Source organism: Lissotriton helveticus, chromosome 3_1 (assembly GCF_964261635.1).
Source record: "Lissotriton helveticus chromosome 3_1, aLisHel1.1, whole genome shotgun sequence".
In the NCBI taxonomy this organism is placed as follows: domain Eukaryota; kingdom Metazoa; phylum Chordata; class Amphibia; order Caudata; family Salamandridae; genus Lissotriton; species Lissotriton helveticus.
The window spans coordinates 1677620841-1677645412 of record NC_136061.1 but is presented as its reverse complement, the minus strand read 5'-3'; the positions used below and the strand labels follow the sequence as shown (position 1 = coordinate 1677645412).

Here is a 24572-nt window from a genome sequence, read left to right as displayed (position 1 = left end):
TGATGTTGTGGATTTTTCGCTAGATAGATAGGGACCCAGAGATACAGTCTGGGACCTGTTAGACAGGAAAGATTTAACCCATGACAGAGCTGTATCAGTCACGCCAATCTCTCGCATTCTATTGATCAGAATAGTGTGAGAGATAGTGTCGAAAGCTGCCGTTAAATCGAGCAGGATGAGGACGGCTTGCCTTCCTTCATCCTGCAGGAACTTGATGGAATCAGATAGTTCTATCAAGGCTGTTTCTGTGGAATGACCGGAGCGAAACCCTGACTGTTGAGGGTGCAGGACGTTATGAGTCTCTACAAATATTTTTAATTGTTCATGGACTAACTGTTCCGTGATCTTGCCAAGGACAGGCAGTAATGAAATGGGGCGCATGTTCGTGAGGTCAGTGGGAGATTTGTTCAGCTTCTTCATCAGGGGCTTCACAATAGCCTTCTTCCAGTCATTGGGCACTATCCCTTGCTCGAGGGATTCATTGATGATTGAATTAATACAAGGATTTACTGCCTCGATAAGGTGATGAAGAATACTAGGAGGGCAGGAATCAGTGGGGGCTCCTGATTTACATGCCAACATTGCCTTACTAGTTTGTTGGAGGGAAACGGGCTTAAAACTGCATAGCGGGGGGTAGTTATCCCTTACCTCATAAGAATTGATAGGGGGAGAGGGAAAGTCTTTCTGGATGATGACAATTTTATCCACAAAAAAGTCTGCTATTTGGTTGCACAGAGATTCAGACGGTGGAATTTCAGGCGTGAGGGCTTTGGGGTGGGTAAAAGACTTAACAATTGTGAAAACAGTTTTTTGTTTTTGTTGGGCTTCATTTATGGCCTTAGTAAAGTATTCCCTTTTTGCTGCTTTTATGTGAGAGTGATATAGCTTCCTCTGTTGGACGTAAAGTGCTCTTGCACTCTCATCATAAGATTTTCTCCAGCCTCTTTCTAATTTACGGCATAGGAGATGGCTGTCGGTTAAAATCTGGGTGAACCAACACCAACACCTCCACAAATGTTTTTTCCTTACAAGCGGTATTCGTGACCATCAGTGTGGCCCTCCGTGTAACGTTGCAACTTCTTCACAAATATCGCCACAAACAATAAAAAAAATACACTGACAGATTCACTCAGACAATGATGCACCCATCCACAGATCCACTCAGAGACTCATACTCCCACTCATGCACCCACTCCCATACCCACTGATACAGTTACGCACCCAGTCAGGGACCCACTCAGAGACTCATGCACCCACAGACCCACATAGACACTGATGAACCCACTGAGAGACCTACTCAGACAAGGATGCCACCACTCACAGAACCACTCACAGACTCAGGCACCCACTCACAGACCAACTCACAGAGTCATGCACCCACTCACAAAGCCACTGATACACTCATGCACTGACCAACAGTCCCACTCACAGACACATGCACTAACCACTATCTCATTGACCCACTGGTACACTTATACACCAACTCACAGATCTACTCAGTAACTCATGCACCCACTCAGAGATCCACTGAGAATCATGTACCCACTCACACACCCACTTAGACACTTATGCACCCTGTCACATATCCACAGAGATTCTCATGCACCCACTCCTATTGACAGACTCATGCATTCACACACTGACCTACTTAGACACTCATGCACTCAGCCAATTACCCACTCACAGACGCACTCAAACACCCACTGAGAGATCCAGTCAGACACTCATGGGCCCTCATCTGAACAAGACCAAAAATCATCTTCAGATCTACTTTCCTTTCTTTTTGTCTCCAAAACAATCTCTACTACTTCCTTTCACCTCATTTTGAATAAATCTCCTTAAACTTTCCTCACTGACTACTTTCAACTACCTGCGCCTGAACACCACTCGCTTCAGTTGACATTTTTATTATTTTTCTTTTTTTTTAACTCTAACCAACCAAACACATGCTGCTCACACTGATCTAATCCTCCACAAACATAGTCATAAGCTGGTATCTGCCTTCTTAAAGCTTTGTTCATGCTATCGATGTTCAGCTCTCCTCCGTTGAATAAACAGTGCCTAGCAATGTTGCACCCTTCCCCCTTCACTGAATTTGCAGTGTGATTCCAATTCAAAAACATGTTACTCTGCCCAAACCAACACGGCCGCTGTGATCTTACGAGATCACGACTAACCAATCATTGGGCTGCTACACTCCGGTCTCATGCATTTTCTTTTCTCTCTGACTGCCACACTCTCCGGAATTTGAGCCCAAGATGAATCGAGTCTCCTCTCCGACTTTCATATGAAAAATACTCTAATTAATAGTTTTTATAATTCCCGAATGCCATGTATTTAATAAAAGAACCTGTGTAAATCAATTCCTTTGTTAAATAATTTCCTCACAAATTTCCATAAATACGTTGTCATCCATCTTTTGAACTTCAAACAATTACTTTGTGCACAAAATAACCAACATTCAACCAAAAATACACCTCTTCTGAAAATTAGAAACCTTCAACCATTTCAAATACTCACACACTAGCATAGTACCAAAACATACATAACAAAAGGACAGGAGCAGCATTTAACCCGTTCGATGCGTCGGACGGCCCCCGGCCGTCTGACGTCACGGTGGGTGTGTGCGGAGGACGGCCGAAGGCCGTCCAAACTACACCCACTCATTATTTCGCCGACAGCAGAATTCGCGCCGTGGTCCACGGGTTAAAAGAGGAGGAGAGTTCCATACTAGAGACATTTAACGGTTATTGAGATTCCAGTACTGGATTTTCTAGTTTGGAAAATACTTTGAAGGTGCTACTGGCAGGACTAGCAAATAGAAGATTATGCATAATGGTAGCCACGGTCTTGTAACAAAATTCCAGATTTTTCTCTGGTGTATTAACTAGAATTACAAGGTGGGGAATAGGGCCCTGCTTTGAATCATGGTTCACTATTTGATACCAGAGAGAATCATGGAATCTCTAAGAATGCTAATTCCTATATTTGAGGAATGTGTTAGCTAAAAGGGAACCTAGACTTGAATATCTTTTCTAAGATACAGCTTAGACTTGATAATTCAATGAAACAACACATATCTTTTATATTTTGTACATATTTCGATGGATGAGTGCAGTGTAAAAGGGGACTATTTTCTATTTGCGAGTGTTTTGTTCTATTTTTGATACCAGAACAAAATAGATTATTTTGTATATAGAAAGTCTCACAAATTATTAATTAATTTTTTTGTATTAAAGTATTGTGGGTGGACAGCTTCATATGTTTGTGTGGTAGCATGACAGGAAAGCCAATTATTTTAGGTAGGCTTGTTTTTTCATAATTGTTTTCCTAACTTTTTTTTGCTCACCATTACTAAAACAATCGTAAACTTCCAAGACCTACGATGGAGACACTAAACACCCCCTGATAATTGTCGGAAATGTCTACAGACCACTTTCTGTGCTGGAGGGACATATTTTAATGATTTGTTGGGAACATTTTTTCCTTACGCCTTCTAAATATGGTCCCTTTATTTTCAAGCAATAGCTGAAACAGCAGCCATTCCACTGTATTTTACCGGTTGCTTCGTAAACCAGGCCAACCTCTAACATTGACAAGAAATAGGCTGAAAGTTTAAAATTTACATTAGTACAAGCCATATTGTATAATGTTTTGTAACATGCGAAATCAAGAACAAAGATTCAGTTCACATTCATATGGCTAAACATAAGTTCCCCATTTGCTTGTGTCACTGAGGAAAGGCAAATATGCATATACAGGTAGGTAATATTTGCATAGCTATGGTCTAGCATTTACAGTACATTAGACTAAATGTTATGACAGTCCCACCACACACCTTATTCAAGTGGTGTCTTCATCAAAGCCAAAAGAACAAGCAGTGCATTAGGAAAAAGAAACACATTGAAATAACTATAATTTACAAACCTGTTCCACTCCCTATACCTAAGACATTGATTGAAGACTTCCGTTGTCCAGTCCTGAAAGTAAAATGGATATGTTTTATTGCTGTGAATCAATTAAACGATATACTTATGCTTTATCAACATTTTGTAGTAGTATAGAAGAAGACATATATCTAAGTGTATCATCTGAGGACCATTGTTTCTCTAATCATACACATCTGAATTATTACAGAAGTGCACTGTAATGGAAGCACTATTTGAATTGCTGAGATCCATATAGGATGTATTTTTCGAATTAATGGTATTAAAAAGACAATACATTTGAATAAAACATCATGTTCAGTTTCAGTTTTGGTATTGTCTCATATAAATACTGTTAGACCTGTCAATGTTAGGGTAGTCTTCCCCACACGTTTTGCCTGCTTACCTTCTCGTTTTGCTGTATCATTTTGTTGGGCTTAGGTCTCTGAGCACTGTACTACTGCTGACCAGTGCTAAAGTCCCTTGTAAAGTGGTACACCATATACCCAAGGCCTCTAATGTAAAGGCTACTAGTGGGCTTGCAGCACTGATTGTGCCACCTACACAAGTAGCATTTCAAACTTGTCTCAGTCCTGCCGTTGCAGGGATTGTGTGTGCAGTTTACTGCTACTTCAACTTGGGTCTTAAAAACACTTTTCAAGCCTTTGACTCCCCTTTTATTACAAATAAGTCACCCCCAAGGTAGGCCCTAGGTAGCTTTAAGGGCAACGTTCTGTGTTAGTAAAAGGTAGGATAGGACCTTTTAAGTTTTACATGTCCTGGTAGTGACAAACATCTAAATTAGATAGCAATCTGAATTCCTCAATACACCTTTAAACTGTAATTCTTTAGTAGAAAGGAATAGCTGCATTTTACATCTTTGGAATGGTAATGATAAATCTTCTCTAATGGTAATGTTGTTTTTAACATTATTATTTTAGAATGACACTTTTAGAAATAATATTTTACCAGACTAGAGCAACCCAATATTCCCCTAGGAAACTGTGTAATTAAGTCAAAAAACAAAATGTCCCTGGAACAATTATTTCCAGTATATTTTGTGATTTGTTGGTCTTTAAATCCAACACTATAATTATTATGCAGAAGATACAATTTAGAAGTATAACCAATATAATGAAATAAAACTTAGGAGTACTGGTCAAATAACATTTTCTTATTTTGTTTTCACAATTCTTCTATTTATTGTACAAAGATTAATAATATATATTCAGGGTTAGATTCACAATTGCCAACATTATTACAAAAACACTGTCAAATCATCAAATACAAATTTGGGCATTTCTCTGCTCTTACTGCTCTGTGTGTCTGCAGCCTGTCCCCAATAAATGTCTAATGTGGGTGACAGCTACTCTTGGTGTATTCCCTCTAGACAGTCACAAAAACAGGAAGGTTGTGTGTAACAGAGAAATGATCTGCATTCACCTGCATTATGATAGCTCTTCCTGTGCAGAAAGAGAGAGGTGGAGCGGACACTTATACCCACCTGAATGTGCATTGTCCTGTTTCCCATACAAATGGCTGGTAAGAAATGGACACGTGTACTTCAAGGGACTGATTTAAAGGCACCCCACTTCGAACGCACAACTGGGTTTAAGCACTGGGGATTTGACCCTACCAAGAGAATACACTTCTGGGCCTGTGAGGAACTTTACCAGGAGTAAAGACTGCTGTGCTCCAAGGATTGCTACTCTACTTGACTGTGACTCTGGAAGAAATGTTTTTCTCCTTTGTTGTGCTGCCCTGCTGTGTGCTGGTCTCTGCCCTGCTGAGGACAAGGACTAGACTGATCTCATTTAAACTCAGTGACCCCAAGGGCATGCAGACGTGCCCTCATCTCAGAAGTCTCAGGGACATAAAATACTTCCTCCAACTATACAATAGCACCTCAACTCTGCCATCTGTAAGTCCGCACCTGCCAAGTAGTGCCAACCTAACCTGGGCCCTTGAATTGTGACTGCTGCTGTTCAGACCAAAATCAACGCAGTGATGACTTTGAGCTAGTCGGAAGCAACGCATTGCCCTTCAACACCAATGCAGGTGCTGAGCGACAAGATCATTTCTATGGACTGCCTTGCTTCACGATGATGGACAGCGCGGCTCATGGACGATGCATCACCTGCATCATAAAGGGGTTCATCGAGGAAGACATCATCGCCTGCTCAGATCAGGACAGACACATCGAGTCTCCGAATTCGATGCTTCCTCCATCCAAGGTTCTCTTTCAGCAGGACCTATGTGAGTTCTGTAGCCGGCCTGCCCACCATCGTGGTGAGCCTGAACTTTGGATTTACCCTGGTCCAGTGCAACTCTGTTTCTACTTATTGGATTTTTGTTGTTTTGGCATTGTTTGTTTTATTTATCAAAATATAATCTACTTTTCTAACTATGTGTGGAGAATTGTTACGGTGTTTTCATTGTGTTACTTTGTGTGAGTGTGTGTTTGTTGCACAAATACTTTACACATTGTTATACATTGCCCATTTAGATAAGCCAGACTCCTCTGTGCCAAGCTAGCAGAGGGGGAGCACAGGCTACCTTTTTGTGTGTATCTAGCTTAGCCTGCCTAGAGTGGGTGTTACTGCTTATAGAGGGTGCCTACTCTGACAGACAGAACACCTAGTTTTAACATTGGTGGTCAGAGGTGAGGATAGGACTTGTGTTTGTGCAGCACCGTATTGTAACTCATTGTTCACAACAACTCTATGCCAAGACCAATTCAATTCTCCCTAATTTGGCATCTTTTTACCCAGTACTCATTTTTTCCTACTATATCGGTGGCCTTATCTAGCAATATGGAATCTGAGCTGGACAATCTGGAGACCAAAATGTCACAGAAGTTTTGTCCTTTGGAGAATAAATCACCACTTAGGTCAATTTGTTCCACTCATTCTTAATCACGCATATCACCTGCATTATTTAGAAGTGAGACCATACATTCCCAATAAATAATCCTGACATCAGATGCAATAAAGTACAAAATTGATTTATTTGTTAAAAAACAGTTAAAATACACAAATGATCATAAAGACCATAGTACATGATAGCATTATTGTTCAACAAACAATTCTGACAACACATAAAAATAAACCTAATAACGCTATATGTTAAGCACCAATATGAAAAAATAAAAAATAAAACAGAGAGTACATATTACAAGCCACACAACCCTATGTCATACATAGTGTACACATCCATAAGGAAAAACTTTCAGGGCTAATACCAGGTATTATTCAATTCATAAAATACTAATTTGTCTAGCCACCTGAGAGGTTGTGTACTTTTCAATGGAGCGTCAATCTGGAAACCTACACAGTGGCCCAGCTCAACGGATTCTGCCAAGAAAGGAGGGTGTTCTCTAAGGGAAGTGGCAAAAAGGCAGAGCTTCTAAAAGACTTAAGAGCATAGGCAACAGTTCACCATACAATCACAGAGGATGAGGGATCAGACTTTGAGAAGAAATTGGAACAGGACCTGTGTGGAGGTTTTGTCATGCAGTATACGGATGTGGGGGTAACATTCTCCCAGGACTGGATGTCTGCGACACACCAGGCAGCGGTTTGCTGCTTTGGTCCTTCTGTCTAACTGTTTAGAAATTGACCGTCTTGCACCGGTTCTTTCCGTTACCTGTAGAAACTATAGAATATGGCCTCGTTTGATGATGGGAGGGAGGAACTGGCCCTCAACTTATTTGGTACTAACAAGCCCAGGGATTCAATACCACAAACTGACACCGGCAAACCTAGCTTAAAAGCTATGTTTTTAAAATTAGAGCGCCTCAAAAAACTAGAGTTGTCCCGATGGTGGGATGGGGTCACCTTAGAGCAATATCTTACAAATAAAAAAGCACCGAGAGGAATTAGAATTCTGATCTTTCCAACATTTGAGGACCTGAGTGACGTCCTTCTCGCTGAATGGGAGGGCAACTTAGAATATGCATCAAGGATCATGATGCAAATATTGATTAAACATGCCCGGGAGAAGGGAGACAAGTTACGAGAGGAAATTCAGGCTCTTATATTAGAAATTAACGGGATGGAACAGAAAGACCTGATTGAAAAAAACTTTGTGATTCTTAAAAAGGTAGTGACTGAACATCAGGTCTACCTAAAGGAGAAAAAAATGAGAAAAATAAGGAGAGATGATAGAGACTATCAGGATGGTCGAATATACACCTTTGCTAAGAAATTTGACAGCATCCAGGGCAATGAGGATAAAAAGAGACAACGTGAAGAGAGGGATGATAATGATGAAACAAGATCGGGAAGCAGTATAACCTCCGCTTCCTCCTGTAGTACAACCTCCAATATCATCCAGGAGATCCCTTTAGCCGAAACGGCCACTCCTTTTCAGAAGGAGTTGGCCACGTTGCGCATGAGCAACAGATTGCAACAAAAAAGAGAGACCACTACCCGCCCTCAGGGAAATCAAACAAAACAAGGAGGGGGGAGGAGGGGGAAGGGCAGGTACAGGTACCGGAAAGAACCAGGCGAGCAACACGGTAAACAAACCCAATGCGGGGACAAAACCAAAACAATGAATGCCATTTGTATTGAAATGTCTAATTGTGGAACGGATTGTACCTCTGATTTAAAGGTCAACAATTTGTCTAATAAAGTGCTAAACAAGGATGAAATGTCTGTCTTGAGTAAGGGCCTCAATTTCTGTCCGACCCAGGGAGGGGACCTTGTAAATGTACATATAGATCTGTACAAATTTGTGAGAATGTTAAAACTAAAGGATTTTTTCTCACGTCAGTCACCAAAGGTTCCGGAAAGAGTTGAAACAAGGGAGGTGGGGACACACACAGTAGCTGATGTTAGAGGTATACACTTGTTGCTCAACCTTAACGATGAGGAACCATACGACATGGAGGCACTTTTAGACGAATTGGATATACAACAAGATCTGGGTACCAACAGCCATCTAAAACCAAGATCCAAATTTACGCCGTCATACAATTACCATCCTAGTATTGACACTTTTTACAATCTAGTAACTAGTGATCTATACAAATTAGAAACTTCGGTACAATGAAATAATCCCAACAATTACAATATCACTGCCAGGGAGAGAATTGCCCTTGAAAACGTAAGATCTGACAGTACCATCGTCATCAAGGAGGCCGACAAAGGCAGTAATGTGGTTGTGATGGACCATCAGGACTACATGGCTGAAATCCTTAGGCAACTCAATGACACCAACTGCTACCGACGCATCCCTGCCAACCCTATCAATAAGGTCAACAGTCTAATTATCAGTAAACTGACTGAGTGGCGAGAGATTTGCCTCATCTCTGAAGATGAGTTTAGGTACTTACGGGTAGACAAACCAAGATACCCATGTATCTATATCTTACCCAAAGTGCATAAGGGGGGTGCCTTTCCACCGGGGCGCCCCATAATTTCGGGTATTGGATCAGTTACTGAGAAAATCTCTGAGTTTGTTGACCTTCATTTACAGGGGTATGTTACCAACCTTCCATCATATATCCGTGACAGTTCTGACATTTTAGCCAAATTCAATGGCTTACAATGGTCAGAGGAATTGTCCTTTGTCACATTTGACGTGGAAAGCCTGTACACGTGCATCCACAGCAAATTTGGCATAACTGCGGTACGGTCCTTCCTGGACAAAGAGAGAGCGGAACTACATGATTTTAACGAGATGCTCCTAGAAATGATACAAATTATTCTTGAGAACAACTACTTCTTATATGATGGCACTTGGTACCACCAAACACGTGGGACAGCGATGGGTTCAAAATTTGCGCCTTCGTACGCTTGTTTATTCATGGGCTGGTACGAGCGCTCCCATGTATGGTGCAACTATGCCTCCCTCTGGACCGATCATATCGTGTTCTGGGGGAGGTATATAGACGACATCATAATTGTTTGGTCCGGCACGGATGAACAATTACAGGCCTTCCATGGTTACCTTAATGATAACAACTGTAATGTTAAATTAACAATGAAGCATGGAAAGGATAGTATTGACTTTCTGGACATCAGGTTTTATATTGATAACAACAGTGTCCAGAGCACACTTTTTAGGAAGGAGACAGCCTGCAATGCGGTACTACGGGCCGACAGCGCTCATCCACAGTCAGTGATCAACAATATCCCCTATGGCGAGATGGTACGGATCCGTAGAAATTGTAGCCAGGAGGATACGTTTATCACCAATATTAAGGAGGCAAACAGTAGATTTCTCAAGAGAGGGTATAAAAAACAAACAGTACAAACAGCGATTGAAAGAGCAATCAAACTTGACAGGCAAAATACCCTCTGTACCAAAAAAAGAAATCCCAAATCAACTAGGAAAAAGGAGGAACCAGTTAGATTTGCTACTCAGTATAATACCCACAGCAAGAAAGTGTACAATATCCTTAGAAAACATTGGGCCATTCTGGGTAACATCAACAGCATATCTAGCATCATCCCAAACCAGCCGCAGGTAACATACCGCAGGGGCAGATCGCTGTGAGACACTTTGTGTAAAAGTTATGTCACAAGTGAAAAAAAGAAAATGTGGTTCCCACCGAAACCCTTGGGCTTTTTCACTTGTGGAACTTGCAACATATGTCCCTTTGGGCGACACAAAACCAGTGAATTCTCACATATTTCATCTAAAAAATACAAGATCAATGCTTTTATTAATTGCAACACACCCTATGTAGTATACATCTTGGGTTGCAGTTGCGACAAAATATATGTTGGCAGCACATCACGCCCATTAAAAAATCGGATTCAGGAACACCGCAGGGCGATTATCAATAAGGACAGTCGCTATCCGGTCAGCACACACTACAATGACCACCACTCAACAGATTCAACCTTTTGGTTTTTGGGAATTGATCACATCCCTCAGGACACCCGGGGTGGGGACCGTGAGTTGGCACTACGACAAAGGGAGGCAAAATGGATTTGTCGCCTTAGGGCCACTCAGACGGGCCATAATACGGATAAGGAATTCCATTTCTTTTTGGAGTAATGCTGCATGGACCCACCCTGTGTTGTATGGTGGACATATATGCATACTACCTTAAACTGTAGATGGATGCCATTTGTAACATTGATACTAGATGGCAACCCCTTATATATGTTCTTAGCAACCATCTGTCCTAATATCTGTGAGGTACATGTTGAGATTTTACGTTACTGTTTTTCCACTGGATAGTTGGTGGACTTTTTTCCTTCCTTTGTCCACCTTCCTCTAATGACGTGAAGGGTTCTTATGAAAATTGACAGTAAAATCAATATATGGAGGCTACTTTTCTCTTTCTCATCAAAGGTTGTCAGTTAAAAAGGACCTCTCAATAGTCGTGCATCCTTTTATACATATAGGAGAATGTTCTTCCTACTTTGTATTTGGAACCTTTTATAAAAAAAACGGTTCGTATAACATGCTGTGAATAGTTAGCTGCCTCAATTGTTAATTGGTGATATTTTGGGAGAATGACTGGTTCAAATGTAGTTCTATACGGAATACCTCTCTAATAAATATGTACTCGGTATATTTTCTAACATACCATTATTCGATGTATTGGTATGTCTCGGAGATGGTGGTTTAAGATGAGAAATCACCGTTCCAAGATGGGGTCTGATGTTGCTGGAGGCAGATTAGGACCCTATCACGTGTTGAGGGTGCGTTGTTTACAATGACGCTTCCTCGCTATTTACATTCGATTCGGAGCATATTTCCTATTTCTTATGCGTAATATGTTCTATTAGGTGCGTTATCCCCGCTCCTTTTTTCGCCCCTTTTCAGCTTAACTTCTCCCTCGTTCTTGCTTTCTTTTATAAATGATTACTTCATTATGTTAAATATAACTCTTAGTTGAAATGAATACTTAAAGATGGCGCTCATTTGTCGGCTGAGTCCAACCTGGACCGTGTCACGTGATCAGGGTGCAACTTATCGAGCACACCGGTGTGCCTAATCAGCACATCCCGTTATAAAAACAATGGCACGTATGGGCTCTTTGCAGAACGCCGCGTATGCCGAGAGCTGGATGTCCGATACCCTATCACAGGTATGAGCTATAGACAGGGGCAGGAGATGGGTTCTTAGTGCTCGTTCGTCTATGGATATTTGAACCTGTTTTTTGAAACTTGGGTTTCTTTTTGAACTTTCATTTCAGGTTCGGCAATTTGTTTGGTATATATCCGGTACTACGCTGAGGTATTTGGGCAGGGACTACCGTCTGGGGAACCCTGAGGTTCGACACACAGTTAAAAGGCTGGCCCAAATTTAAAAACTGGTATGGGCACTATTTATGTTTTCCCATTTATTCACCTTAGCTTGAGTAAACCCTTACTTTTTCTTATATAATACGTTTGATCCATATAATACCATGGGCCCATCTTTCTATGCTCCATTGGAATTGGGAGTGTTAACACTATGGCAAACTTGTATGTTGCGGGTATTGAGCCTAGTACTATTGATGGTGCAAGTTGGGTGAACTAGTTTCGCTCTAACCATAAGTAACAGCTTCACATTTTTATCAAAGATCTGATTTCTGGCGACCTCCATGTGTTCAAATCTGAACGTTTTTGTATACACTATGGCAAATTTGTATGTTGCGGGTATTGAGCCTAGTACTATTGATGGTGCAGGCTGGGTGAACTAGTTTCGCTCTAACCATAAGTAACAGCTTGACATTTTTATCAGAGATCTGATTTCTGGCGACCTCCATGTGTTCGATTTTGAACGTTTTTTTAAACAAATGTCTATTCGATTTATTTGTGACCCCTACAGGTTTCTTAACCTTACAACGTGAGACACAAGTTCTCTTCAGGATCCACAGGCAGATTAACGCCATCTCTCACCCTTGAGGTATACCAATATCAATGGGAGTGTTATTATTCTGGGGGAACTACTTAGTTTCTGTTTTGGGACTAGGGTTCTAAGACAAGGTTTCTTAATTCGTTTTTCAGATGTCCCAGGGGTGGATGCCCATTCAGAATACTGGATTAGAATGAATATGTCTCGCCATTTGGGGCTCTTAGGGGGTATAATTCTCCGCTCCCGTTGACTTAGCTTTAGGGACTGTTTTTTGTACGTATACATGCATGTCCGAATTATTATATATTTTTGCTTCGTAGAGCGTACGTCTGACCCGTACAGATTAATATTCGGATCTATTCGACACTCGGCATCCACCCTTTTTGAAGTTTTGAACTTATCAAAATTTCTGGTAAGCATATTTTACCTTCAGAGATTATTGAACCAGACGTAGGCCAGTTATAGCTTTCATATATTTACTTTGCGTCACCCTACTTACACATGGGGTTTTTTCTTGAATTTCTTAATTTGGTATATTTGACTTTAGAATTCTTTACTGTGGTATATTTGACTCATGTTTTGACAATGGGGGGACATAGGAGGAATGGTCTATATTTTATGACAAATGGCCAAGTTTTAGGACCAGAAAAGCACGTCTTGTTGCTTCAGCCCTTCAGTAGAAACAGAGGGGTGTTTTAGATACATAGGACTGAAATTTTAGAATAATGACTCTGCTCTATACCGTTGTTTACACCATCTTAAGGTAATGATGATGATGTAAAAATCTGTATTTTCTGTGGGTGAAACATTCGCACAGGACATTACAGGGGTCACAAAAGTGTGTTTTATTAAGCAATTTCTTTATGTACTGACAATATGTTTGTTACCATTGGATTATGACAATATTCGAGATGTTCTCTAGTCCACATGATTCTTTCCTAGGATTGTGGCAGTTAGGTGCTCTGTTGGGACTGCAGACATCATTATTGATCCTAGTGGTTTTTAAATTTTAAATTATGTGTAACTTGTCAATTTGTGCTGTCCTGGGTTTTGTGAATGCGTACTGTTATTGTATTAATATGTTAAAAAACTTCTGGTATTTGTACTTTTTTGTTTGGTTTGTTCTGTTTTATGTATATTCATGTCATATATGTTGTAATTATTACAGCCCTGACGAAGTTCCAAAAACCAAGAAAGGAACGAAACGCGTTGGCTGTGCCTATGATGTCAAAAAGAATTTTGGAATAAAGAAGAATTTATACAATTTTGAGAGTGCACCTTCTGCTTTGTTTCTATATTTCTTCTGTTCACGCATCCCAAGGCAGCGGATGTTGGAAGAGCACCACCATGTATTAGGAACTATACGAATCGTTGTGCATGACCTGGTTTGCTGCTTTGGTCCTTCTGTCTAACACCAGGCAGCGTATTGTCTTCAATGAATCTGTCCCCAAAAGAGCTGAAGGACAGAAAGGAGGAGAGAAAGCTGAAGCTACAGCTTGCAAAATTGAAATTGGAGAAGGAGCAGACCCTTGCCAAGCAGGAGAAGGAACAGGCCCTTGTTAAAATGGAGAAAGAACAAGGTCTAGAAAAGAAGAGACTAGCCATGTTGTAGAGGAAGATGTCCTTTTAGCTGAGTATCAGAAAGTTTGTCATAAGGGCCCTACAAGTAGTCCATATTTTAGAACAACAAGGGAACCCAAAGAAGTTGACCAGGGACCTTGGGAATCGATTCTTTTAAACAACAGCGGTCCCTAGAACGGGGAATAGTTCTTCAATAAATATAGACTCAACTACATTTGAAGGACATGTCCAGCGGGACAGAGGTCTAATTTTTACTTAATCAGCAATAGATAACAATTTCTAACAGAACGATACATAAAGTGGGACACAAGCCTGTGCCCTAGTAAGCATTACAGAAACAGGAAGGAAGCAGGGAACCAACAGAGGGTTCAGGCACAACTTAACGGTTTGTTACAAACAGAGAATGCACAGTGACAAAACAAAAGAACAAATCGCAGAGTACACCTTTACAGTTTCAATGAACAGATGTTTTTGCATTTATAAGGTGCTTTAAAGTGTCGACGGCGTTTCAATCCAGCTTGAGGGTAAGTGGATCATCATCAGGACATGGGGTACATGCCTAATAATATATTAGCCTGTTTTGCCTGGGGACGGAGAACGAACAATTAGGGGAATGTTCAGAAAAAAATGGGTGACAACGCATTATACAAAACTCAGAGAATTACATGCAGGAGTTGTGTATTGTAAAAGGGCAAGGTGATAGAATTCATTCAGAGCTGTAGGAGCAAAGAATGAGGTAAGTAACGTGAATAAAAAGAGCATGGACGTGATTACGAGAGTCCAACTTGGGCGCACATATGAAGAGGTAAAGGCCCACATCGTGGAATTAAGGGGGGCAAGTAAGAGCATGCAGAATGAACCAATGTCAAATGTCAGGCACTCCAAGTGCGGGATGAGAGAGAAGAGAGTTGTGATCATTCATCACACATCTTTGTGCAATAAGGGCATTCAACACCTGGGATCCAATAGTTGCCAGACCATGGTTCTAACTAAGAAATACATGTCCATTTGAGTTGAGGGCAGTTGACCAAAACCTACACATTTCTATACAATTCAGACGACTGATCATAGTTGCATTATGATTCATGCATGTTAAAACTGATCAAAATTTGGCATGGTTGAAACATACATCCAGTTGACCCTTAATGGATACATACATCAAGGCGGCGCAGTGAAGGGGTGGGGAAGAATTATAAGCATACAAACAGGCGTTCAGAGGTCGAGTGACTTGAAGATTAAAACAAAGCTTTGGCATGTAATTGTGATACAATCTGTGCGAAAACCAAAACGGCGCAGTCTTATCGGTTTGGGAATTATGCAAGCATGTGCAAGGTTGTGCGAAGAGCAGTAGAAGAAGCCCGAAAGATCTTACCAATGGTTCAGCAGGTGTTAAGTGCGATCCGAAGGAATAAATGAAGGCACTTTGTAGGAGTTAGGGGCATGAGAACTTTAGGCCAACCCATCCAATGTAGGGTTGGTTTAGATGAACCTGTATTGTACATAAGGAACCTAATTGGTGTACTGGGTGAGTGAATTATGAAGGGTGGGAAAAATGGTTGATAAAAGCTCACCAGAGTTGGGTCCGGGTGCTGGATCCAAAGGGCAAAATGGCGAGGCTATCACGGCCGGATTGCCTAGAGAGGGTGGTTAAAAATTAAGTTAACGGTTGCCTATTGGGAAGATAGGCAAAAACGAGATGCATGAGGGGATACCTTACCGGTATTGCTGAAAAGAACGGCCGCTCGATCGCGGGTTCTTGCTGAGTGTCAGTGCACTCAAGGAGGGACTCAGAGTTCCTAGATGAGGGGGGGGCTAGTCTCTGATACATCCGCGTGGTCATGTGACTGGGGGCATAATAGTAGACACTGAAGGGGGATTAGACATGGTCCCAGAGTGAGCGCCATCTTGGAAGTGAGTTGGAAGTAGTGTATAGTAGATTAGGATGAGCTACCTGTGAAGGTGGTGGAGCAGAAGAAGTGGTTAGAAAGTGAATAAGTGGGGAGTGTGACATTTGTGCAATAAACAATTCAGCTATTTGTCATGAAGGTACAGTTCGTAATAAAGTACATTATGACTATGTTAGTGAGGGCCAGTCCTCAAGGTGGTTGAGACCAGTGTTCAAACTGTCCGTTTTCAAAATCCACTTTAGCTCCTCTTTGTCCAGTATTTTGGAGATGTCCTCTCCTCTTGGGGGTAGATTGACCACGGTGATTACTGTCCATTGAATGTCATTTTCGGAATGTCCATTTTGCAAAAAGTGTTCCACCAGGGGTGCATTTGGCGTTTTGCATCTTATTCAACTCCAATGCTGAGAAATTTGTAGACAGATCTTCTGGGTTGTTTGCCCTACATATACCTTGTTGCACAGACAGAAAATAGCGTATACAACATTACATGCATTGCAGTTGGTAAACATTTTTAATTAATTTCTGATGTTTTTAAATACAAATTCTTTGCATTCTATTGCAAATTCGCAGACCACACAATTGCCACATTTAGCAAGTCCCTTAAGTGGTGTCAGGGACCAGAGTTCGTGAAGCGTGGGGTTGAGGATTGTTGTGGTAGGAAGTGCTGTGCGCATTAAATTATCCTTTATATTCTTGCTCTTTTTGAAGGCAAACATAGGGGCTTCCAAGTTGAGCATGCCAGCATTTAGGATTGGCAAGTTTTTTAAATTGTTTTGCGTATATCATTTAACACTGGGGAAAAGGTAGTGACGCATACCAAGCGGTCAGTGGGTGTTTTTGTTTTTGGTTCCAGTAGGGTTTCACGAGGGCAGTACCATGCCCTTTTCATGGCATTACGGACAAGTCGTCTGGGATAGCCTCTGCTGGTAATTTTAGTGCTCAATGTCTTAGCTTCAGTGAAATAGTCAGTTTTGAGGGAGCAATTTCTCCTGATTCTTAAAAATTGTGAGAATGGGAGTGAATTTCTCAAAGCTCGGGGATGGTTGCTGCTATAGCTGAGTAATGTGTTCCTTTCTGTGGGCTTGCGGAATAATTATAAATCAATGTGGAAAGGATCACTGGTCCTGCATAACCAAGGTCTGCAGGTGGATCGGTAGGTGTCTCCCAAATAAAAGACCCTGATACACTTGTTTTTTCAGAGTCGTGTAGCGGTATATGATGTGTTGCGGAATAATCCGGTTATGAGAACTCCGTCAGAGTGTTTAATTGTAAGATCAAGAAACGGGATAGATGTTTTGTTATGCATTAAGGTAAATTTCAAGCCACCGCAGTTATTATTGATCCAATGTAAAAATGATTCAAGTGTACTTTCAATGCCCCTCCAGATCAGGAAGATATCAATATACTTTTCCGTTTGCCAATGCAAGGGTAGAATGAATTAGTGTCAGAAAGGATATTGTTACACTCAAGTGAGTCCATGTACAAAATGGCTAGGTTGGGGGCAAAAATAGCCCGCATTGTTGTACCTCTGACTTGTTTATAGAACTGATCTTCGAATAGGAAGAAATTTCGAGTAAGGCAGATCTCAAGGAGCTGGAAAATGAAATTTGTGAAAACTGTGTGGGGTCTGGGTCTTTGATTAAGTACACATTCCATTACTAGCAGAGAATCCCTCTGTGGAATATTCGTGTACAAGGACTCTACGTCCAGTGTACACATGATCTCAGCCTCTGGATCAAACGGGTGGTTTTCTATAAGGTTAATCATGAACATGCTATCTCTGATGTAGCAGTCAGGCACTGGAACAAAATCGTTAATAAAATGGTTAACGTATTGTCCCAGGGGTTCTAGGATCGAGCCGCACCCTGAAACAATCGGGCGACCTGGGGGGTTGTTTAGTCGTTTGTGAACTTTTGGCAAGGTGTAGATCACCAGAGTGCGTGGGAATTTGGTGTTAAGAAATTCGTATTCAAGTTTGCTAATGAAACCTTCCTGTAGACCCTCAAAAGTGACTTGTGTTATCAGGGTCTGGAGCGCCTTTGTGGGATTCGTAGGTCGCTTACAATAATTGTCCGTGTTGGACAGTTGATTTAGTTCCTCTTTGTATTGTTGGATTTCTTGGAGTACAATCCCGCGCCTTTGTCGGCGGGTTTAATAACCAAGTCAGTATTCTCACGTAGGGTTGTGATGGCTGTTTTCTCCTCTATAGAGATATTGTAGGGGATAAAGTGGTGTATATCAGCCAGGCGAGATGCCTCTTTCATGACCATTTTTCCAAAGGTTATGATCTCATTGGGAATCATAATTGAGATGGGAGAGAACGTAGATGGAGGTCTGAATGGAGTGTTTGATATCTTGGCAGGGCTAGGGTTCTGCACAAAGTATGCATGGAGCCTAATCTTGCGAAAAAATCCTAGCAATTCCGATTGTAGATCTAAACAATTAGGATAAGTAGTAGGAACAAAGGAAAGACCTTTGCTAAGGATTGAGATTTCATGGCTGGATAATGTATGAGTTGAGACGTTAAAAATAGGAATAGACATATTGTTAGCACTGGGATCCAGGTTTGAAGTGGCGTTCACCACTGGTAGAATTTCTGTCTTGTTTGCCTCTGTCCAGGAGGGTTGTACCAGCGAGGTTGCTGTTTTACCCGTCCTCTTTTTGGGGGGTCTGACTGCCCCCTCCCTAAAAAATGAGTATTGGGGTTTCTTGTGGAAGTACTTGCACCCTCCACTGCGTCTGAATTATCGGAAGACTCTGCTGAGGTGTCCAAAAACCCTACTAGGTTGTTGCGCCTGTTAAACCGACCCCAGGGTCTAGAGTTCTGGGGGGTATTGTTATAAGACCTATTGATATAGACGTTTTTATTCAGGTAGGGGTAGGCACATTCTTGCATAAATGATTTGATGTATTTTTTAACTTTGTTTGATTTTTTATTCTGTTCTATTCGGTGGAATTCTTCGACTGTCTTTTCTACTTTCTCAATCAGCTTTTTAAGCTTCTGGAACTGTGGTACTATCCTAAATCTGTTTCTCAATGTCTTTGATTATGTCAGTTAACTTCTTTAGTTCCTCACTAGCAGTATCAATACCTAAAACTAACCAGTGTCGTGAGCATGTTGTGCCTACATAGCTGAAGTTATTGATATACTTGGGGTTATCAGTGAATACACCAGGAATATTTCTGACCTGTATGCCTACTGGGATAGTTTTAGATTTTAGGTACTCTGTTAGCATAAGTACCATTAATTCAAGTCGAACACATTTTTTCTTGTGTTTTTCAAGCTCCTCAGCGAGGTTGAGGTTGTCTCCTCTTGGGGATTCTTCCGTACTAGTGAAGAGGGAAGGACCTTCACAGATCTTTTTAATATAGTCATCTGAGTATAAGGGAGCGCTGTCGAACATAAGAACAGTGAGGGTTGACTGCGGGGAAGACGGTGGAAGGGTAAGGTGGAGGGGCTAGTAGGAGCAGGAGAGTAACCCACTTATGAAGAGGTAATAGGTTAGAGTCCTTGCAATCCAGCGATTGCGCTAAACATATTTTAGAACAACAAGGGAACCCAAAGAAGTCGACCAGGGACCTTGGGAATCAATTCTTTTAAACAACAGCTGTCCCTAGAACAAGTGTAGTCCAGCAACAGCAATGGTGGCAGCATACCTGCAGCGTCCACTTGTGAGTCTGGAGTCAGGATCCCCAAAGACATTCTTCCCCATAATAGGGGGGGGGGGATGACATAGATGTATGTATTTACATTTATAAAGTGCACTGTAACCCTACGGGCATCCTGGCACTGAGATAAGTGATTTGCAGCTAATGAAGTGGCTGTGAAAGTGTACAAGGTCCTTTAGGAGTTTTGGGGGCATAATCTATGGAGGTATTCACCCACAGTAAGAAGGGAAACACTCCTTACACTAGAAAAAGAGGACCAGGCATGCTACACTGCTATGAAAGCAAACTTAGTCAGCACATTTGGGTTGACCCCCGAAAAGTATAGGCAATGGTTCATGGCCAACCACAAAATCTCCACATAAACATGGGTGGATTATTGGAATATGATAGTAAGGCACTGAAAGACTGGGTGAGGGGCAGAATGGTTGATGACTAATCAGGGCTGTAAAACCTATTTTTAAAGGAGCACATGCTTGATACTTGTTTTCCAGAGCTGTGCCAACACCTGCTTGACAGCAAGCAAACTGACCCCAGGAAGCTTGCTGAGGAGTTGGGCATCAGAGTCAGCACCAGAATGTCCAAGAAGGTATCTGGGAGCTACCATCAAAATGGTGGTCAGGGTTCCGACCAGAGGAGGGGAGAGACAGAGTTCTTAAAAGGTCCCCAAACAACTCATAGCAGAAAGGGTCTGGATGTCCTTCTCAATCTGGCCACCAGAAAAAAATCTAACTTGAAAAAAGACAGCAGCCCAAGCTCATAAAGTGCTATGAGTTCCTATACGCATGGAAACTACAAGGGGGGGTCCCAAGTGTCCTAAAAGAGTATGACCTACCACTGGAGGAAAGTTTCCAGGGGTGGCTAGTATAGTCCTGGGGGAGAAGCTTGTCCCAGTTAATGAGGGAGAGTTTATTTAGTTTACCCTAGTGTCCATGGGTGACTGTGAGATGGTTCCTAAGATCCATGTGCTCTCAAATATTACAAAGTATAGGCAGTGGGTCACCATCAATGGGCATGGTGTTAAGGCTCTGAAGGATACAGGTGCCAGCATGACTATGGTAAGGGGTCAGCTATTGTCCCCGGAGCAGGTTTTTGCCAATATATTCTACTAAGTTGTGGTGGCTGACAACAGACAGGGTCTCTGCACAGGGGCCTGTGTTCCATCTGAGTGGGGGGGTCAGGTCTTCAGAAGGTTGCTGTCAGCCCTGCCATGCCTGTGGAGTGTTTGCTTGGTATTGACCTTGAGCACATTACCTGGAATGAAGTTGAGCTCAAGGCTCATGTGGGAATGTTAGGGATACCTAATTGGACCTGTGCTACCACACGGTCCATTGCTGCCCAGGATGCGAGTCAAAAAGGGAAGGAGCCTAGAATAATGGCCTATCCAGCTGCTAAGGAGGGAAAAGGCAGAGGGCCCTGTAAATCAGCCCCTGAATGTACTCTCAGTGACAGAGATGGGGCACCTGTGGTAGCTGCCTGGGAATTCACTGAGGAGGGCATTGCTTCCCTTGGTGACCTGTCTGCAGCTGCTGGATGGCATGTAAAGGGAAGACCCACCAAGGAGGAGTTCTCTAGTGTGCAAAGGGAGTGTCCAACTCTTGAGGGCACAAGGCAACAGGCTGAAACCCAAGCAGCAGATGATGCCTCTGGGAGTTATCACATTTACTGGGAGAACAACCTCCTTTACAGTGAGCCCAAGGCTCCTGTGCATGGGAAAACAAGCTAACTGGTGGTCCCCCAATGCTAGAGGGCCTTCCTAGTGGAACTGGTTCATGAACGTCCCCTCGCAGGACACCTGGACCAAGACAAGACCTTTTCAATGCTTGCTCCCCACTTTTATTGACCTATGGTCAAAAACTCCTCAGTTACATTCTGTAGCACTTGTCTGACCAGTCAGGCCTGTGGAAATACAGGGCTTAGGCTAGGCTGAAGCCCCCTGAAATCCCTTGCCTGTCATGAGCACACCCTTTGAGTGGGTGGGCATCCACATTGTTGGGCCTATGTTCCCCAGACTGCATCCAATAACTGTGTTTCCTGGTTCTGGTGGATCATGCCACAAGGTACCCAGAGGCAATTTCTCTGAGGACCATGACTGCACCGGCATTGGCAAAGGCTCTGATGTATTTTTTACCACAGTGGTTTTCCCCAAGGAAGCTGTGTCTGACAGGGGCACAATCTTCATGTCTGCATACAAGCAGTCAATGTGCAAGACATGTGTGGTAACCTACAAGTTCTCCACTCCTTACAATCCACAAACAATTGGACTTGTTGAGATACTCAACAAGACCTTGAAGGGCATGATTAGAGGCCTACCTGAGGCCCCAAGGAAGAAGTGGGGCATCCTCCTAACATGCCTGTTGTTGGCCTCAGGACTCTGAGCACGTTACCACTGCTGACTAAAGTGCATGTGCTTCTCCCCCAAACATGGTAAAATTAGTGTACACACAAATGGCATATTTAGTTTGTGTACGATTTTGTAGAGTGATATACCATATACCCAGGACCTGTAAACTAAATGCTACTAGTGGGATTGCAGCACTGATTGTGCCACCCACACAAGTAGCCTTTCAAACCTGTCTTAGGCCTGCCAGTGGAAGGCCTGTGTGTGCAGTTTACTGCCACTTCGACGTGGCATTTCATTCCACTTGCCAAGTCCTAAACTTCCCTTTTATTACACATAAGTAAGCCCGGGCAGTAAACTTCTCTGCTCGCGGAGTCTGCGGAAGTCGGGCACTCAGCGCTCTGTGTTGGAACGCGGAATATCTGAATTCCTCCATTCTGGACAAAGTGGATTGTTTTTTCCCATTTGCGTGCTTCAGTTTTCTTTTGGCGCTCTTGGCGCTCAACCACTAGCACCAAGACGCTCTAGACTGCAAGAGTCTTCTCACACTGCTAACAAGCTCTGGTGAGACTATGTGCTCACTCGCATGGCTCCCGGCTGCGACAGCACCAATCTACCAAACGCAAACGCAAACGCAGTGGATGGGCAGCTTTTCTGCTTGAGAATGCAGCTGAAGAGGAATTTGCGGTGGATTTTCTTCTTGTTAGAATTGTTTTTGTGTGTAAAAGCCATTTTTTGTAAACTTTTTTTTAAAACCAGAAGGAAATGCCCCAAAGACTCCAACTTACTGTGTCTGTCCAGCAAGCTCCTCCCAGTCCTTTGCCCCTCTCCTGATATCATAAGTAAGTTGAAAAACTGATGTATAAGGTGTTGTTTGGTTAAATGTTGGCATGCACCTGGATTTATTTTTACTTTATTTGATTTATTGTGGTGGGTGGCCTGCAGTTTTCGTAGGGTGCTAGTTTTATTTGCATGAAATGTATATATGTTATTTTGTAAAGGTAAAATGTTGCACAGTTCAGTACATTGTCTTCTTCAGGTTTTTAATAGGTTTACAATATTGATTGATTTAATTCTCTATGTGGCCTTCCAGCCAGTAGGACCTGTACTATTCATGGGTGCTTGAAACAACTGTTTCTGGGGTGTCTGTAGAATTGAAACATCATTTAGGCCATGGATTGCTTGGAATCTTACACATGAGTGTTTTTTTGTGGTATTTCACATTTCTTTCCCCCGCAAACAGTGTTTAGGTGGGGTAATGCTTTTGGAGGATGTGTGTTGTGAACAATTGTTGCCCTGTTAATTTTTGTTTTTGGCATTGCTCAAATAATGCTATGTTCTCTGTGTTACCATTACTCATTTGTCTGGTCTGTGTGCGTGTGTGTGTGTGTATGTGTGTGTGTATGCGTGTTTGGCATAAGCTACCATTTGCCTTTGTTGTTCGTTATGGCCATTTTGAATAGTCAGTGTCCACCAGAGGCCTGAATGTGTTCTTTGTTTTCCATGCCGTCTGCTTGTTGTTCTGATCATTTGGCTGGCAGCCTATTAGGGTAGCCAGCCAGTGTGCTTTCTCCATAGGCCTTCATTACTTCTTTGTTTGTGGAAATGCCTCCTTGCTGGATGTTGTTGCTGTGACCATGTGGCTGGTGGCCATTTTTTGTTGCCAGCCAGTGTGCTTTTGCCATAGGCCTGCATGACTCCTCTGTTTGTGGCCATGCCTCCTTGCTGGTTGTTGTTGTTCTGACCATGTAGCTGGCATCATGTTTTGTAGCCCGCCAGTGTGCATTTGCCATAGGCCTGCATATCTTCTATTTGTTCCACATGCCTCCTTGCTTGCTGTTTGACCATGTGACTGGTGGCCATTTTAGATAGTCGTCCAGTGTGCTTTTGCCAAAGGTGTGCATGTGTTCTATCATTATGTTGCGGTCATATCTCCTAGCTTGCTGGTTCACCATGTTGTCAGTCGGTAGCCATTTTGTATAGGTAGCCAGTGTGCTTTTGCCATAGGCCTGCATGTCTTCTTCTCCTTGTTCCCAATGCCTTTTTGCTCTGTGTTGTTGTTGTTGATGACCATGTGGTAATGGCTGGCAGCCATTGTGTGTGTCCAGCCAGTGTGGGCATTTGCAATATGCTTGCATGGATGGTTGAGCAATGAGATAGCAGTTTAATAAATTAAAATAAATTATATACTTGAGAATAATTGCAAAAGAAACAATTGATGGGCGGAATGCTGGACACTGCAAACATTCACCCCCAGTCACAAGGATCTGGGTTTAACCGATCATTCTTTTGCTCACCACCCCACCCCAGTTTGGACCTAGCCTTATGCAAATCAGTCTTGACCCT

General features: G+C 42.3%; 1 protein-coding gene across 6 annotated transcripts in view; it reads right to left on the bottom strand.

Annotated features, from left to right (window-relative positions):
- The window catches only part of LOC144823717 (histamine N-methyltransferase A-like), a 181450-nt gene that overhangs the window by 74968 nt on the left and 81910 nt on the right, over positions 1 to 24572 (bottom strand). For all 6 annotated transcript variants that reach the window (XM_078682478.1, XM_078682474.1, XM_078682475.1 and 3 more), the window contains one exon: positions 3928 to 3980. In XM_078682478.1, the coding sequence (XP_078538604.1) occupies positions 3928 to 3980 (53 nt within the window). The remainder of the gene's footprint in view (positions 1 to 3927; positions 3981 to 24572) is intronic.